Source organism: Danio aesculapii, chromosome 2 (assembly GCF_903798145.1).
Source record: "Danio aesculapii chromosome 2, fDanAes4.1, whole genome shotgun sequence".
NCBI classification, from domain to species: Eukaryota; Metazoa; Chordata; class Actinopteri; order Cypriniformes; family Danionidae; genus Danio; species Danio aesculapii.
Genome location: NC_079436.1, coordinates 4,861,171 through 4,880,084, shown reverse-complemented (window position 1 = coordinate 4,880,084; position 18,914 = coordinate 4,861,171). Strand labels below are relative to the sequence as shown.

Sequence of the window (18,914 nt, the reverse complement as noted above, 5' to 3'; positions counted from 1 at the left end):
TTTATTATGGGGGCATGCGAGAGATCTGCAGAGTGGATAGCAACATCAACAGCCTGAGGTATCAAGACATTTGTGCTGCCCATTACATTACAAACCACAGGAGAGGGCAAATTCTTCAGCAGTATAGCGCTCCCTCTCATACTTCAGCCTCCACATCAAAGTTCCTGAAAGCAAAGAAGGTCAAGGTGCTCCAGGATTGGCCAGTCCAATCACCAGACATGAACATTATTGAGCATTTCTGGGGTAAGATGAAGGAGGAGGCATTAAAGATGAATCAAAAGAATCTTGATGAACTCTGGGAGTCCTGCAAGAACGCTTTCTTTGTAATTCCAGATGACTTTATTAATTAGTGATTTGAGTCATTGCAGAGATGTATGGATGCAGTCCTCCAATCTCATGATGGAGTCAGACACAATATTCATTCTTTTTCCACTGCAGCATGACTTTATATTCTATACTGGACATTATTGCTGTTAAATGACAAGACTTTTGTCTAAGTAAAGTCAAACTTACTGTCCTCATTAAATCATTAAAAATCACGGCATGATCATATTTTATTTTGGTATAATAAACATAATCTAGAGGCCTTTGGCTTTCATAAAAGCCACTTCTGATACCAAATGATCAGCTAGAAGTCAAGTTATTATCTTTTTAAAACTTGGATAGTTGACAAGACTTTTGTCTCGTCGTGTACAGTTATAGTATAAATAGGAACAGAAAATGTGGGGTAATTTAGTTAGATCGCTGCAGTATAGTTGTTTAATTACCACAACAGATTAATCCTAATTTAATAAATGATAATTCTAAAGTAATTCATTATAGTGTCTTTCAAAAACCCTGTAGTATAGTATACTTTTCAAGTAGGTTCACACTGTTATCATTCTCCAGAGTCTAATGATTTCACCATATGCACTGTAATGCATTGTTATTGTACTCTCTCTTTGTCCAGTCCTTAAATCTTGAGTCAGAATGATGCCAAAAACATCGTTTCAAACATCCTCGACTTATATTTAGATGGCAAATCATTGCATTGATTTACAATCAGTTCATCCCAGGTTAATTATGTGTCTGGCTCTGAGCGTCTGGCTATAGTCTTTCAGGAAAAGACGAGCGCAGCATTCATTGTGCTTGATTAATTACCTCTTTGTTCTGATATGCTTCATCTAACAACTGATTGTGCTCTTTTTCACACTATTGAAATAAATGAAAATGCAGCACATTTCCTGCGCTCGGACACGGTTTTTGTGTGTATCCAAAAATGCCACAGGTCTGCTGCAGGCCGCTTTAATCCAAGTTTAGCAAACTTCAGAAGAATATGTTATTCCAGCTGCGTATAGATGGATGGGGGAAAAAAGCAAAGACAACAAAGAAGCATCAGTAAAGTCATGTCTGTCATTGAGACGCATCTCTCAGGACGGTTCAGAGAGGTTGTCAGATGTGATATCATATCAAAACCTCTGTCCTGCTTTGTTGCCTGGCTTTTATCATCTGTCTGAAGCAGTGTATTCTGACTAGATCAGCCTTCTTGGCATGTTTGTGGTAGATTTAAAATTGATTGGACAAGTGTGGCTTGACACAGTGGCTCAATGGTTAGCACTGTCGCATCACAGCAAGAAGGTCAATGATTCGAGTCCCAGCTGGGCTAGTTGGCATCTCTGAGCTTGTATGTTCTTCCCGTGTTCGTGTTGGTTTCATTCGCGTGCTCCGGTATCCTTCACAGTCCAAAGATATGCAAAAGTATTTTTGAGACCTTCCGTGTTTGATTTCTTTTTTATATACACGATTATGCCATTGAATTGTTGTATAAACGCAGTATCACCTTTGTAGCAGTGCAATATTGCTGTATATCGTTACTGGTGGGGCACTAAGGCACTCTGCCTGCGGCCTCATGTCAACGCACACCTCCCAACAGTGCCGATATACAGCCAAATGTATGTATGTATGTATGTATGTATGTATGTATGTATATATATATATATATATATATATATATATATATATATATATATATATATATATATATATAAAAATTATTAGCCCTTTTAAAATTTTTATTCTGTTTAAAATATTTCCCAAGTGGTTTTAACTTTTATTTATTTATTTATTTATTTATTTATTTATTTATTTATTAATTTAACTATAAAATGGATTTGTTGTGAATATGACTCTATGGATGATTTAGCTGGAGTGAGTCAGAGTTGTCTAATAATTTATATGTTCTTGTCCCATTGAAAATACATAAAGTACAATGAAAAGATTCATACAGCCTCCATGTGCTGTCAGATTGACTAACCAAGTCAAATAAAACATGTCTGCAGGCCATGGTCAAATTCTTTGTCAGCCCAAGCATCCACAAGTGTGTTTTTTTTCTCCCAACCCCTGACCTAAAATATTTACTTGAAGTTGATATTTCAGTAATTTAAAAGAACATTCACTGAATTCCTTTTATTCGCTTTGCTTTCTATCAGCGCACAAATTCCCCATAGTTCCCTCACTTTGGGAAGCTCTGATTTACCCGATTCTCACCTGTCAATCATTTCACTAACTCACAGAAGACAGTCAAGAATCTGGAGACTGAGTTTTAGTTTTATTGGTAAGATGTGTCACAATTCACTGTATTAACAAACTATTAACTAACACTACTAGCTTAATAAACTTCTAATTAGCTGTTTATTAACGTTAAAAGTTGGGTTTAGGCTTAGGGATGCAGAATAAGATCACACTTTAAAACCACTAATGAGCAGTTTATATCTTAATAATAGGCAGGGAATAAGCAGTGGTGGAAATAGTACTGAAAATCATACTCAATTAATAGTACTGTTACTTATCCAAAAATATAGTGCAAGTACAGTAAAAGTATCTGTTGGTAATCATACTCAAAGTATGAGTAAAAAGTAGCCGTTTAAAAGTACTCAGGAGTAGTGAGTATTACGCTGTAAAAAGCTTATACGGTTACATGCAATTTGTGCAGGCATGTGCAAACGTAACATTCTGTAGTGCATTTAGTTATTGTTTAAAGGGGTGGTCCACGATATCATATTTTAAACTTTAGTTGATGTGTAATGTAGCTGTGTGAACATAAACAACATCTCTGAATGTCAGACGCTCAAAATTCAATGCAAAGGGAGACATTGGCTTTTACAGAGTTAGCTTAGCAAATCCTACAGTGAACATAGTTTGGGGACTACAAAAAAATACATTTGGGTTAGTGAGATCACAAACCCTTCAGGTTATGCGCATTCATCACATGTAGCGAAGGGGTGTGGCCAGAGGCGCTGTAATGTTATAGCAGAGAAAGCTACTGTAAAATGCCGTCCAAATGCTGCTATTTCCACAAAGCTTGTTCTGTTTCTGTATTTAGGCTTATAAAGGATACGACATAAAGAGAGACGTGCTTACAGTTTGATTCAACCCAGGCTCATTCTGAAAACGTAGTCCTGAGGATGTTTTTGGAGACCGCGAAATACGTCCCGGGAGGTACGTATTTTTGCAGTTTTTGGTTTTCGCGAATCCGCGAGAGGCTGCTGTGTGCGCCTTATTGGCTTCTCAGATGTCTCCTGCGAGTGCCGTTCGCGCCCGCGCTGTTCTCACGTGAACCCACCAGAGGCCGCTGTCGAACGACTGTCTGTCCGACTGGCTGAATGATTGACTGGGCGACCGGCCAATCAGCCGGCCGACCGACCCACCCTCCTCCTTCCCTGAACCCAACCAATTTAACCGATTGACCCGCCCGCCCTAAACCCAACCAACAATTTACAAAAGCCGTCTAGAAAAAGAAAAGCCCTCGTCTGATTTTTATCACAGTTTCGGATTTGACCACATTCTCACCCTGTTATGAAATTCTTCACTTTATTTCTTGGATTCTGTTTTAGTCTTACCCGATTTCTGGAACCGGTCGTCATCGTCGTGGTCCGCTCCTCTCTGTGTTTCAAGTCCGCAGACGTACTGGACGAGCTAACTGGACAAACTGGTTGCAGCGGGAAAGCCCTCCACACGAAGGTAAGCGGTCAGCCGGCAAGCACTAAAAGGAACGGCGTCACACCGCCCTGCAGCGTTCGCTTAAAAAATTAAATGCAGCCATACGTACCTCCGGCTACATAATTCGCGGTCTCCAGAAACGTCTTTGGGACTACAATTTCAGAATGAGCCTGGGTCGGTTTGATTTTAATTATGTTCCAGAGAATTATTAAAAGAACACATAGCTAGCATTTGACAAAGGACAGCCAAAGTGACAAGCCAAGATTTGACAAAGTGACGTCAATTGACCAAAATTCAAGTCTAACCAGCGTCGAAGGACAATTTTACTTTGATATCCAATAATGACATCAAATGATGTTGATATTTGGTTGATTTTAGGTTGTGTTGGAAAGTGACCAAAATCCAACTACGAGCCAACATCTTGATTGACAAATCATATTGATGTCAAATACCGACATTTATATGTCATTATGACAACCAAAATCAAACATCTAGATGTCATAATGGTAACGTCCACAGAACGACAAGCTGTAGCATCGTTAGACGTTGATATTTGGTTGATTTTAAGTTGGACAGTGATGTCAGCCTGACGTTGGGTTCTTACATCAACTCGATTTACATTTCCAAACAAAATGCAACGTCCCCATGAGGTTGGGATACAACGTCCATCTGACGTCATGTTGACGTCTTCTGCCTGCTATGGTGTTTAAGGCCACTTCCGTCAGCATACAGTAAACATCCGTCATCTTCCCATCAGTGACATGCATGATTTTGGACATCTTCTTAGACACTTTTAATGCTTCCAAAACAGTTTGCTGCAATTATAAACCGCCCATGGCTTGAGGTTGTTTAGCATGATGCAATTTACCTTCTATGTGCAATTTGGACAGGAATCACAGGACTGATTTTTCTAATTCCAGACAAGAGAAAATAAAGTAGTGTTTGCAGGTTGAAGGACAGTAGTGGAGTAAAAATATCAATACTGCACTAAAAATGTACTCAAGGGAAAGTAAAAGTACACATCTTTAAAACTACTTAGTAAATTACAATTTCTGAGAAAAAATAACTACAGTACAGTAATTTGAGTATTTGTAATTTGTTACTTTACACCACTGGTAATAAGCCAGTAGTTAATAGCATGACCCAATCTAAAGTGTTACCATTTTTTTTATTGAGTTGCAGGTACTACAAGACTGAACCAACTGTTGACAGAAATCATGTATTCAGATAATAGGTTTCTGGGTAACTAAAGGTGCAGAAATCCAGTCGGAACCAATCTGAAGATTTGACACACTCAAAAATATCACAGAGATGAATTTTTTTTTTTTTGGTAAGAAAGTTCCATGCCAGACAAATTCTTATTGGTGCAAATCCATCAGGCTGCTTCACAGTATGAAGGTCTGAGAGATGTTTTCAGGTATTCATCAAACTCCAGCTGATGAAGAAAGATTCTCCTGTATGTCATTTTCAGTCTTCAATTCCTCCCAGCCCGTAACTATGGAAACTGTGAGTTGAGGCGAGTTGAAGACTAAAAATGCTGTACAGATACAAGTAACATCAACGTCCACCAGAAAATGCAGGAACAAAAGATCTCCGGTGAGTCCAGCCTGTGTTTTCTCTTATTGTGCTTGAAAGTCCGTTTGATATGGAACTTGAGGGTTTCTTACTACAATATTGTTGGTGAAACAACCTCGCCGGTCATGGCAGTTTCCCAAAACTTATAAATAACAAGCACGAATTTTAAATAACCAGTTTGCTATTTGTGTTTTTCATCATTTTGTTTCAAGAATAAGGTTGTTTTGTCAAGTTTACGTCCTTGTACACAGTCCAAAGACATGCGCTATAGGTGAATTGAATAAAGTAAATTGTCCATAGAGTGTGTGTGAATGAAAGTGTATGGGTGTTTACCGATACTGGGTTGCAGCTGTTTTACTGCATCGTAAAACATATGTCAGAATAGTTGGCGGTTCATTCTGCTTTGGCGACCTCTGCACTGTAAAATAATTTTAAGTGCATACAAGAACAAAAAACATAATCCTTATTTCCTTTCGTTTTTTCTTGTTCCCTCAACTTTTAAAAACATCAGTTGCACTGAACTAAAATGTCTGAAGTTGAGTGAATAAAAAAACTCTTGTGAAAATTGGTACTAAGAAATAAAACATTATTTCTTTACATTATTTAAGGAAGCATTATCCTGCCATGTTTTGACCCTTGTCTTGTTTACCGTTAATGTTGTTTTACCTCCTGTCCTGTTTCTAATTCTGTCTAATAAATGTTTTGTTAATATTTGTCTTGGTTTTAGTTTTTTTTTTTAAATTAAACTATGTTTATTTTTTCTGATAAAGTATTATTTCTTACTACCAATTTCCACAAGAGTTTTTTTTTGTTCACTCATCTTTGCCACCAATGGTGAGGTGGTTAGTGCATCAACACATGGCACTCTGGTGTTCATGGCGACCCAAGTTCGATTCCAGAATCAAGGTCCTATGCCGATCCTTCCCCTGTCCCCTTGCTTTCCTGCCTATACTCTCTACAGTCCTATCAATTAAAGATGAAATAAATAGTTGTTGACTACACAAGAAGAAAGGAATTAAGGATTATTAAAACTTAAAAAGTTTTGTTATAGAGTAGTTCACCTCTTCTGAAAACTAATAATCTCATGTTAACCAAACTAAATTTATTTTGTATTACTGGCAAATAATTGTAGGTCAGTGCAGCTGATGTTTTCAGAAGTTGAGTGAATAAGAAAAAACGAAAGAAAATAAGGATATATTTTTATGTTGTACTGACTTAAAATTATTTACAATGTGAAATAGAGACTTAGCAGAATGAAACTGAATGAATTCACCTATAGCCCATGTCTTTGGACTGTGGGAGAAACCGGAGCACCCGGAGGAAACCCACACCAACACGGGGAGAACATGCAAACTCTGATTGGCAAATGATGGAAATATACTCTATCTAAGCCAATCATAACGCTCTCAGTTACATCACGTTCACAAACACAACGATCATCATCACTGGTTGGCTATGTGTCCCGCCGCAGCCCTGAACACACACAGCCCAGAAACAGAGGTCCTATAGCTGAGAGAGACACTGCCTGCATAAAAACCGATTCAGTGTTCTCAATTATACAACCCAGGCTAATTCTGAGATTGTATCACTATGTACATTTCTGAAGACCGCCAAATACGTCCCAGGAACATACGTACATTTTCTTGCAGCTTTTGTTTTCGCGAATACACCAGAGGGCGCTGTGTATGCTTTTTCAGATCTCAAATTCTTCTCTTGAGTGCTTTTTGCGGCTGCTGTTCTCACGTACTCCACCGTTGTCGACTGAATGACTGACTGACCGACCGACCGTCCAACTGACCCACCCTCCCCCTTTCCTTAAACCCAACCGAGAGTCTTTTCAAAAGCATTGATTGACCCGATCACGCCTTCCCTAACCCTAACCGTGTTTTCAAAAGCAATCCAGAAAAAGAAAAGCCCTCGCAGTAGCCTGATTTTTACCACCTTTTCAGATTTTACCTTATTCTCACCCTGTTATTTTCTTGTTTATTTTATTTTTTGGCTTTTGTTTTACCTGCTTTCTGGAACTGTACTTCGCCAGAATCGAATCCCATTATCGTGGTCAACTCCACTCCATGTCACAAGTCTGACGACATACATGAGGGGACCACTGGGCAAACTGGTAACAGCAGGAAAGTTGTCCTCACAGAGGTAATCGGTCAGCTCGTAGGAACAGCATCATTACCACTGTGTAGCGTTCGTTTTAAAGACGAAATCTTGCGATCTTCAGAAATGTATATAGGGGTACGTTTTCAGAATGAGCCTTTGTTGTTAAAATACTGACTACTTTTTTGTCCTCAATTAAAAGTAAATAAGTATAAAAGAAAGACTCGAGTGTGAGTGAGCAAAAAAGTCAATTTTGCGAAATCTATCCCTTTAAATTAAAGAAACCATAACCCATCTGTGCACACTGAGAAATCTTTTTTCCTACTAATACTGAAATTTTGTTCTTTAGCCTTCATATAGTTATTGAGTGGGTTTTGCCTAGACACAGACGAGAGGCTGAAAGCAATTATTTACCAAGTCTATCTAACACTGCATACGCAAGCAGCGAATAAATAACACATAATTATTTCACTGACCATAATAATAGGCCACAATTTCTACTGCTTGTGTAAACAGAATGATGCTGGCAGTTTACTCGGCGATGTGTTGAGTGCAATGGAGAAAAAAAAAGAAAGATAATGGTCTATAAAATGATCTCACGATAGATAGATAGATAGATAGATAGATAGATAGATAGATAGATAGATAGATAGATAGATAGATAGATAGATAGATAGATAGATAGATAGATAGATAGATAGATAGATAGATAGATAGATAGATAGATAGATAGATAGATAGATAGATAGATAGATAGATAGATAGATCATTTTCTCCCTACTGTTCTATCTTCGTTTGGAAGAATCCCCCCTTCCACCCCATCTCCTCCTTTTCCTCCCTTTTCTAAAGGGGGAGCTCTCGAGACCTTCCTGATCTCGGATCTCCTGATATGCTTATCGACCGGGCGGGAGCCCTGGGCTCAAATATCTCCGAGCTCAGGGTTCTCTCCCAGGACAGCATGCCAAACCTGCTTTATACGCCACGCATATCTAAGTGGGAACTCTTGAAATTTAATTCGCAGCTTTGGATGGAAACATAGCTACTGTTTGCTTTATAATGTAACGAACATCATGTGTATTTTTTGCACCTTTCAATTTCTTGAGGAAATGTAGTTGACTATAAGTATACTTATAGCAGACAATGTATACTAAGTACACTACGTTTTCTTAGGAGAAGTGATATCACGAATTTGATTTGAAAGAGAGGAGCCACACATCTGAGATTGTACATGTAATTTGCTTGTCATGTTTGTACAAAACTACAGTGGTCAAACTTTCGGTCTTTCAGTGTCCACAAAAAAAAGCTGACAAATGAACCATCTTTGTTGATCTTTTTATTAAAATGTCACATATGTTTTGATCAGGAAAATTGCATATCTATTATTTGTTATACAAAAACAGATCCGTTATATGACAAGTCTGTCTTATTATGTCTTGCCAGTGTGTCATTTCATTAGCGTCATTTACCTTTGTTAGCCTTACAGATGACTTTTCCTCCCTTTTTTTCTCTTTGTGACAAAATGGAACGGACACAATTACTCCAGATGATCAATTCCAATGGAAATAATTGAGCCGGTGTACATTATCAGCATGTTATTAAATTGCAAATTGCATAATTGTTCTGTTTAAAATGTGTAAAATGTCATTTAGATAGCATTTTGAAATAATACTGATGATGAATATGAAAAGGATCTCTCTGCGAATGGCGGCACTGATAATAATGAGGGGTGTTTGGATAAGAGAAGGGTCCTTTTCTAATCAGAATTCCTAAATGAGCTGTAATTGTTGTCTAAGCTTGGCTATAGCTGATGGGCTCGTTCTTAGTTGCTAGCAGGGGGGAAAGTGGCTCATTAGTGTTATGCGGTTCTTATGAAGTTAAGGCACTGAAATAAATGTGGATGCAAGGTCATATGAAATCAAATAACTGGGAGAAATTAAACAAAAATAATAAACTACAAACTTACAGTGCTCAACGTATATGAGTCCCTCAAAAATCTCGGATTTAAAGTAATATAATCTATAGGAAGCTTTGCAATATTGTATTTGTGCATATACATTAGATTAATCAGTACTGGAGCCAAATCTGGAGCTAATCTAACAAAATAACTCATGACATGGTCTAAAATGTGTACACCCAAATGTATATTTTATGGAAACATATTAAATAAAATATTAAAAAAAGAGCAAAATTCAAGAGAACCCAAAAAATTGTAGTTTGTAATTTTTTTCCCAATGTTTTGCATAAATTTAAATGTATTATCTATCTATTTCTAAAGATTTCCAGTGACTAAAATATATTTTTAATAAATGCATCCATTTCTGTTGCATCCAAATGTGTTTTATTCAAATGCACTAAAATACACTCACCGGCCACTTTATTAGGTACACCTTTCTAGTACCAGGTTGACCCTCTTTTGTCCTCAGAACTACCTTAATCCTTCATGGCATAGATTCAACTAGGTACTAGTGATATTCCTCAGAGATTTTGGTCCATATTGACATGATTTGTCAGCTGCACATCCATGAATCGAATCTCCCGTTCCACCACATCCCAAAGGTGCTCTATTGGATTGAGTTCTGGTGACTGTGATGGCCATTTGAGTACAGTGAACTTATTGTCACGTTCAAAAAACCAGTCTGAGATGTTTCATGCTTTATGACATGGCGCGTTATCCTTCTGGAAGTAGACATCAGAAGATGGGGACACTGTGGTAAAGGAATGAACATAGTCAGCAACAATACTCAGTCAGACAACGCCACTGCGTTGTCATGATGCTCAATTGGTACTAACGGGCCCAAAGTGTGATAAGAAAATATCCCCCACACCACCACCAGCCTGAACCGTTAATAAAAGGCAGGATGGATCCATTCTTTCATGTTGTTGACGCCAAATTCTGACCCGACCATCCGAATGTTGCAGCAGAAATCGAGACTCATCAGACCAGGCAACATTTTTCCAATCTTTTATTGTCCAACTTTGATGAGCCTGTGCAAACTGTAGCCTCAGTTTCCTGTTCTTAGCTGACAGGAGTGACACTCGGTGTGGTCTTCTGCTGCTGTAGCCCATCCGCCTCAAGCTTGGACGTGTTGTGCATTCAGAGATGCTCTTCTGCATACCTCGGTTGTAACGAGTGCTTATTTAAGTTACTGTTGCCTTTCTATTAGTTCAAACCAGTCTGGCCATTCTCCTCTGACCTCTAGCATCAAGGCATTTGCACTCACAGAACTGCCGCTAACTGTATATTTTCTCGTCTGACCATTCTTTGTAAACCCTAGAGATGGTTGTGCATGAAAATCACAGTAGATCAGCAGTTTTTTGAGTATATTTAATAGATGTTTTCTTAGTATAATGCATTTTATTTTTGTTTCTGTCACTTGTACAGCACTTTGGTCAACCCTGGTTGCTTTTTACAGTGTTTCTCTGTTGGTTTGGCTCATTTCTTAAAACAGGAATTACATTCTCAAAACAACATGGACAAACCTCCACACCACTTGGCAATTGTTCACAACAGACTTGATTTTTTTTTATTCTTTTAATCAAATTGCAAACGTCTAAGTACATCTTTGCAAATGATTAAGTACAGGTAGCCGACATTTAGCACAATTTACAAGTGAATAGATCTAGTTGATCTAAACTGATTGCTGATTCTCAGTTCAATGGTTGTTCGCTTCAAAACATGTCAGCGTCATTTCATTGTATAAGTCATCACATGCACAATAGTCTGTTCAATTGTCAAAATTAGTCAAGAACATAATACCATGAATACCATATATGAATCCGTGGAACATTTGATACATTACAGCAATTGACAAGCAGGTGAAACTAGAACTTGACTAAAAAAGAAGGAATTTCACACATCTCACGTGACCAATCAAGCACAGTAGGCTGCATATAATTTTTCATTGTTTTTTTTGTTTGTGTATTTATATTACAGTATATTTTGTTTTATTCTGATGTATGAAAATTACTTTATGTGTCTGATTGACAATGGTTACTAATTCCTTGGCAATATGAGTGCAATGTGTAATGTCAAACCTTGGGGGCTACGCTTAAACTAAAATCCTCCTTATAAATTTAATAAATCTTATAAATTAATTTTATTTAGTTTTATACACAGTTGCATTCTGTCAAAAGACAAAAAGCAGTAGAGTAACCATTTTCAAAAACTAGGCTAAGACTGAAAGGTGGATATTTCAATGGTTCTCTGCGATAGTTGTAACGCTCGTCTTTAAATCAACGGGATACACAACAATAAAAATAAAAAAATGATTCAATTCTCTAGTTTCTGTTTTCAAATTTTATCATGGATTGATAAAGGATACACAGTTCTCTGAAAATGTCCTTACAATCAAACATAAAAACAAACAACATTCATACAATAACACAATACAAAAAATGGTGAATCCCCGTGTGTGTGTGTGTGTGTGAGTGTAAAGTCCAAAAGTCCGTGGATGAGTGTACGTGCAAAATGGGTCGCGCTCACCCCAAAGTTTAAGTCCAGATAATAGGAACCATGCCTTGTTGCTGTACCTCAAAGGTCCTCCTAGGATAGTCTTACTGTGGGTCTGCAAGACCAATGAGTCCTAAAAGAGCAAAAAATCCACGCAAAACAATTGTCCTTTGCCCACAAATCAAAAAAAAAAAAAAAAAATACCAGGTAGATTTGGCAAACTCCTACTCCATGTGCTCCTCTGGCTTCTTCAGATGACACACTGAGCAGTGTCCATGTGCCCACTATCTCCCCCTTGTGGTGTGTATGTTATGTAAATGTGTATTTATGGAAAAAAAACAGCAACATTTAGAACAGGAAATAGACTAGACACATTCACTTTCCCTCATCACTTCAAAATAAAGACGGTAAAATAAGACCATTACTCAATTATATATTTAGGCTACAAAAACTAAGTGCGAGTATACTTAACCGCATGGCCTATTCACACATTTAATGAAATTTACAGTCAGCATAACTCAATTATGTGGCAGCGCTACATAGAGACAAAACAACTAAACATTTTGACTTGCAGTGCTTACGCAGTGCCAAAGGGATAAAGGATTTTGGGGGCACTGACTGTTTAAACCAGAAGGAAATTTAGTTTTGACACACCAGTGAACACTTTTGGGAAACATATGAGCTTTTGCAAATGAGCTATAGTGTTGTGCTCAACTGTAAGACTGTTTTACAAAACAACCATATAGTGTTGAGAATGTAATTCCTGTTTCAAGAAATGAGCCAAAGCAAATGAGAAAAACTGATGTGTTTTATATTGAATTAATTAATGAATCAATAAATCAATTTAACTACGATCAGCCACAGCACAATATTCTTATTTCTAACAGAGGCAAGGGGTAAAGTATTCGAAACCCAGAAAAAAAAACCTGTTGTATAAAGAACAAGAAGTATTATTGGTTATTAAAATGGCAAGTGTTCTGAATTGAATCATTTATTTCACCATTGTATTATTCAGCGTGATTTTTTTGGTGTTTGTTTTTGTCACGTTCATTAAAGGGGCAGTTCATCCTAAAAAAAAAAAGTCCTTACTATTTACTCCCACTCGTGGTTCTAAACATTTATGGATTTATTTCTTCTGCTGAACACAAGAGAAGATATTCTGAAGAACGTTGGAAACCATCAGCCATTGGCATCATCCTTTATGATAACTTCCTTTGTGTTCAACAGAAAAACAGGAACTCAAACTTGTTTAGAAGATTGAGTAAATGCAGTATTGACGGAATTATTTATTGGGGTGAACTATCCCTTTAATTTGTTTACCACCATTGTTTCTTTAATGTTTTGTATTTGTGTGTGTAAGTTCTACAGGTGTTTCAGAGCTCTTCTCAACTGCGACAAACCACAGCGAGGTTCCAGTCTGAAAAGTTCTTCAAAGACCAAACCTTTTCGTCCCGGACGGCGCACGGACAACTTCACTTTTATGGTTGCTTCAGTGGGACCCAATCAGACAAACCCAGTGGAAGACGGCCCACTGTCAGCAGATAACACCAAACCTGCAGTGCTCTCCCTCGTGGCCCATTATAACGGCTGAGAGTCATCCTCCTTCAGAAATGACAACACTTGAAGAAACTTTACACACTAAATAAGGGAAATGCAGATTTGGATTTTTTTTTTTACAGTCGAGTGGCATATACATACTGTAAGAAATGGGAAATGAATCCTGACGGAGGCTGATTATTATTATTATTATTATTATTATTATTATTATTATTATTATTATTATTATTATTATTATTAGGGGGGCTATTATTCAAAACTGACTTTTATAAGGGGTTTAAACACATTTATGTGGTGACAGTGTGTGAAAACAACCAGTCTCTAATGGTAAAAATGAATTAATTCTATATTTTTATAATCACTCTTAATAAAAACAGTCTGCAGAGACATTTTGATTGACATTCTCCCTTCGTACATGCCATCAGACTGGGAAAGCCCCACCCACTAGTGATGACCTCTCCCTTATTAGCATAGACAGCCCTGAGTGAGAAGCAGCTGTCATTAGTCCTCTTCATCATCTGCCACGATGCTGACACATAGGCATTTGTAGCTCCGCCTTCTTCTGAAAAAGAGCACAATCTCATTTGAATTTAAAGCAACAGTCACCAAAACAGCATTATTATAATCAAAGCCTAAAAGAGGCAGTTTCAAAGAGTCATAAACAATATTTGTGTGCTTTTTTGAGCTGAAATTTCCCATACACACTCTAGGGACATCAGAGACTTATTTTATATCATGTAAAACAAGGTATAATTGGTCACCTTTAAGTTTATTGCGTTCCATACATGTCTGTAGTAATATGTAGCTACCCGCTCCTAATTTTGGAATTGTCCTCAGATTCTGTTGAGATGACTATTTTGTAGACCTGTCCAAAAGCCTGCAGAAAATAGAAAGAAAAAAAAATCTTAAACAACTGTCCTTGAATGTCTTTTTAAAAAGGTTGCTCTTTTTGTAATAGTCCTGAAGCAAAGTAAAAATGCACTCTTTTATTAATGTTAGTATCAAAACAAAAGGGTTTTTCTATATATGTATGCTTTCTTTTCTCTTTTAAAATGGCTTTTTTCACCTTGTTAGCACTGTTACACTGTTTACTCTGTTCGCAGTGAATGCAAGTTTGAGTTTTTTTATTTGTAATTTATGATTGTATTATAGTTCAATGTACGTCTAAATGCTTTTACACAGCCAGCACCTAAAACTTAATTTAAGTATTAGATACTTCATGGTTTATTGTTCAAATATCTTCAAATGATATATTACACTCAAAAGATGATGTTTGCTGTTGGTTTAAACTGCTTTTTTGAAATGAGCAGAAGCAACACAATTCTTGAGTTTTTATTTAGGGACAACTTAATTGTTTATGTTCAATCTATGGAGCCAGACCAGTCTCAAAAATAATATATTTACAAAATAAAATGCATACACAGTTCGCATTCACAGAATTGAATTCAAAAACACAATTCATAATAATGCAAATTCAATTCATAAATTAAAACACAGTTCATAAATACACAGAACACAATTCATAATCATGCTAATTCAATTCATAATTTCAAAACACAATACAATAACATGCTAATTTAATTTGTAAATTCAAAACAATTCATAAACACGTAAAACAAAATTTGTAAACTCAATACACAATTCATAAATATGCAAATCTAGCTCGGAAATACAAAAAACAATTCATGAATACACAAAACAAAATTCATAAATTCAAAACACAATTCATAAATATGCTAATTTAATTCGTAAACAAAACACAATTCATACATATGCTAATTAAATCCGTAAATTCAAAACACAATTCATAAATATGCTAATTCAATTCATAACTCAAAACACAATTCATAAATATGTAAATCTAATTCGTAAATTCAAAACTCAATTCATAAATACACAAAACACAATTAGTGAGTTCAATACATAATTCATAAATCTGCTAATTCAATTCATAAATTCAAAACACAGTTCATAAATATGTAAATTCAATTCGTAAATTCAAAACACAATAAATATGCAAATTTAATTTGTAAACTCAAAACTCAATTCATAAATACACAAAACACAATTCGTGAGTTCAATACACAATTCATAAATATGCTAATTCAATTGATAAATTCAGAACGCAGTTCATAAATATGTAAATTCAGTTCGTAAAATCAAAACAATTCAGAAATATATAAATATAAAAAATCTAATTTGTGAATTCAAAACTTAATTCATAATTACATGAAACACAATTTGTAAATTCAAAACACAATTCATAAATATGTAAATCTAATTTGTAAATTCAAAACACAATTCATAAATACACAAAACATAAATTGTGAGTTCAATACAATTCATAAATATGCTAATTCGTATTTATGCTAATATGCTAAATATTCAAGACACAATTCATAAATATGCTACTTCAATTCATAAATTCAATACACAATTCATAAATACGCATATCTAATCCGTAAATTTGAAGCAAAATTCATAATTACACAAAACATAATTCAGAAATATGCTTATCCAATTAATAAATTCAAAACACAATTCATAAATATGCAAATCCTATTCGTAAATTTAAAACACAATTTATTTGGGGAAATATTTATGATTTTTACTTCTAAATTCACACATATAGTGTTTTCTATTTATGAATTGATAAATATACCAATTGGATTTTGTACATGTGCTTGTATCAATTTTATTATTGCAAATGTATTATTTTTGAGACTCATCTGGCTTTACAATCAATTTAAATTTGTAAAAACTAACGAGTTAACTAGTGTTGTCTAAACACAAACTGATTGTGTGGAGCCCAGCATTTTCTACAGTGTATAAACTATATATACATGTGTTTTGACAGTCTATATCAGGGATGGGCAAACTCGATCCTGGAGGGCCGGTGTCCCTGCATAGTTTTGCACCAACCCTAATCAAACACACCTGCTTGTAGCTTTCTAGTGATCTTGAAGACACTAATTAGGGTGTTCAGGTGTGTTTGATTAGTGTTGGAGCAAAACTCTGCAGGCACACCGGCCCTCGAGGATCGAGTTTGCCCATGCCTGGTCTATATAGTGATTGTGTTTCTGTGAATCATGATTTTTGAAACATTCATTTTAATGAACACTGAAAATATTTTGTCCTTTTAAACGGTTTTGAACTCTGAATTTTAACTATATTTCATGTATGGAATTAAGTCATATTTGCTTAATGGAGCTATATGTAAAAGCAGCATTTTTGTTCAATATTTCTTATGTAATACTTAGCAATACTCTGTTTTGAGTACACTACCTGACAAAAGTCTTGTCATTGATCCCAGATCCCAGCAAAAATAATAATTAATCATTTGAAAAAGTGGCAGAAGGTAGATGTTTCCAATGAATCATCTGTTCCCAATCATCACAAATACTGCAGGATACCTACATGGACCCAAGATTCTCCTAGAAATCAGTCAAGTTTGATGAAGGAATAGCACTCCTTCTCATACTTCAGCCTCCACATCAAAGTTCCTGAAAGCAAAAAAGGTCAAGGTGCTCCAGGATTGGCCAGCCCAATCACCAGATATGAACATTATTGAGCATGTCTGGGGTACGATGAAGGAGGAGGCATTGAAGATGAACCCAAAGAATCTTGATGAACCCTGGGAGTCCTGCAAGAACACTTTCTTTGTCATTCTAGAAAACATTTGAGTGATTTGAGTCATTGCAGAGATGTATGGATGCAGTCCTCCAAGCTCATGATGGAGTCAGACACAATATTCATTCTGTTTCCACTGCACCATGACATTATATTCTATACTGGACATTATTTCTGTTAAGTGACAAGACTTTTGTCTAAGCAAAATCAGACCTTACTGTCCTAATTAAATAATTAAAAATAAAGGCATGATCATATTTTATTTTGGAAAAATAAGTGTAATCTAGAGGCCTTTGCCTTTCATATAAGCCACTACTTCTGATACCAAATGATCAACTAGAAGTCAAGTTATTATTTGTTGTTCCTAAAAATTGAATAGGTGACTTTTGTCAGGTAGTGTCAGGCGACTTTTGTCAGGTAGTGTATCGTTTACTCTCTTTTTGTAGGTTTTACTTAATGTAGTGCTGAATTAAGCCATGTTTTTAAGTGTATGCATTACTATGAAGCATTTACAGTAGGTAAACTACACATTAGCTTTAACGTCGACAGTATTTGCAGAAAAGTAGCTAATTTGCATAAATTCTAATGCATTAATTTGTGCAAAAATATACAATTTTTAAAAGGAGGCATGGCTCCAAACCACAACCCTAGACTCAACAGTCATTGGGGGATGAGCAAGTCATAATAAAAGTTAAAATTAGACACATTTACTCAAATTAGCCACTAAATCACAATGGTATGACTTGCAGAGAGATTGTGTGGGTCATTTTGAGCAGAAAATAGACCCAAGATGGCAAAAAACAGCAAGTTAATCTGTAAAAAACTGGAGTGCAAATTCAAAATGCATGATGGGAACCAGGGCATGATGGGAGCACATCTCAGAAAGTATTCACTTCATTTTTATCACTTTGATATTTACTCAAAAGTCTCATTGTAAACATCATAACCAGTTTTAAGTAGCATGTACATCCTTGCTTCAACTTTTTTACAAGCTTGAATTGAGTAATAATATAGATTTTACGGTAAGGCTTTACTTGAAGGGGTGTTCATAGGAAACCTTTATAAACATGACACATGTCATGAATATGAATGATATGAATGATAACTGTCATTACGTGTCATTCGAACAATTGTAAAATTACGAGTACTGAGTACTTGAGTACTTGAGTACTTGACGTAAAAGATACATCTCGACCCAGACCCATCTAACCCAGAAACTTAACCATTTTACGTTTTTGTCAATTCAGTAGCTAATTTGTATGAATTCATATTTTAGTCGAGTTTAGTCAAATGAAAATATACGATTTTTAAAAGAACATGTGGCCTTAAACCACAACCCTTATTGGGGGATAAGCCGACGTTAAATATACGAATGAGATCATACAAATTCATATGAATTATCCACTGAATCAAAAAAGTTACGAATTGACAAGAGATAGCATTACTCATCCTGTTTTTACCTTTGTCATGACAACCTGACATTACAAATGCAACATAACTTGTCATAAATCTGTCATAAACATGATTGTCACAAGGCAATTATAACTGTTGTGAGTTTTATAGCAGCAGTGGTACAAATCAAATTTGTCATCAAAATGTAATTAAATGGCATTAAATATTA

At 35.9% G+C, this 18,914-nt stretch overlaps 1 protein-coding gene across 1 annotated transcript in view; it reads left to right on the top strand.

The window, feature by feature from the left end:
* tmtopsa (teleost multiple tissue opsin a) overlaps nt 1-13,807 on the top strand; it is an 89,688-nt gene extending 75,881 nt beyond the window's left edge. The window contains exon 4 of the mRNA XM_056464662.1: nt 13,467-13,807. Within this exon, the coding sequence (XP_056320637.1) occupies nt 13,467-13,697 (231 nt within the window). The 3' untranslated portion in view covers nt 13,698-13,807. The remainder of the gene's footprint in view (nt 1-13,466) is intronic.
* Nucleotides 13,808-18,914: the final 5,107 nt, after the last annotated feature.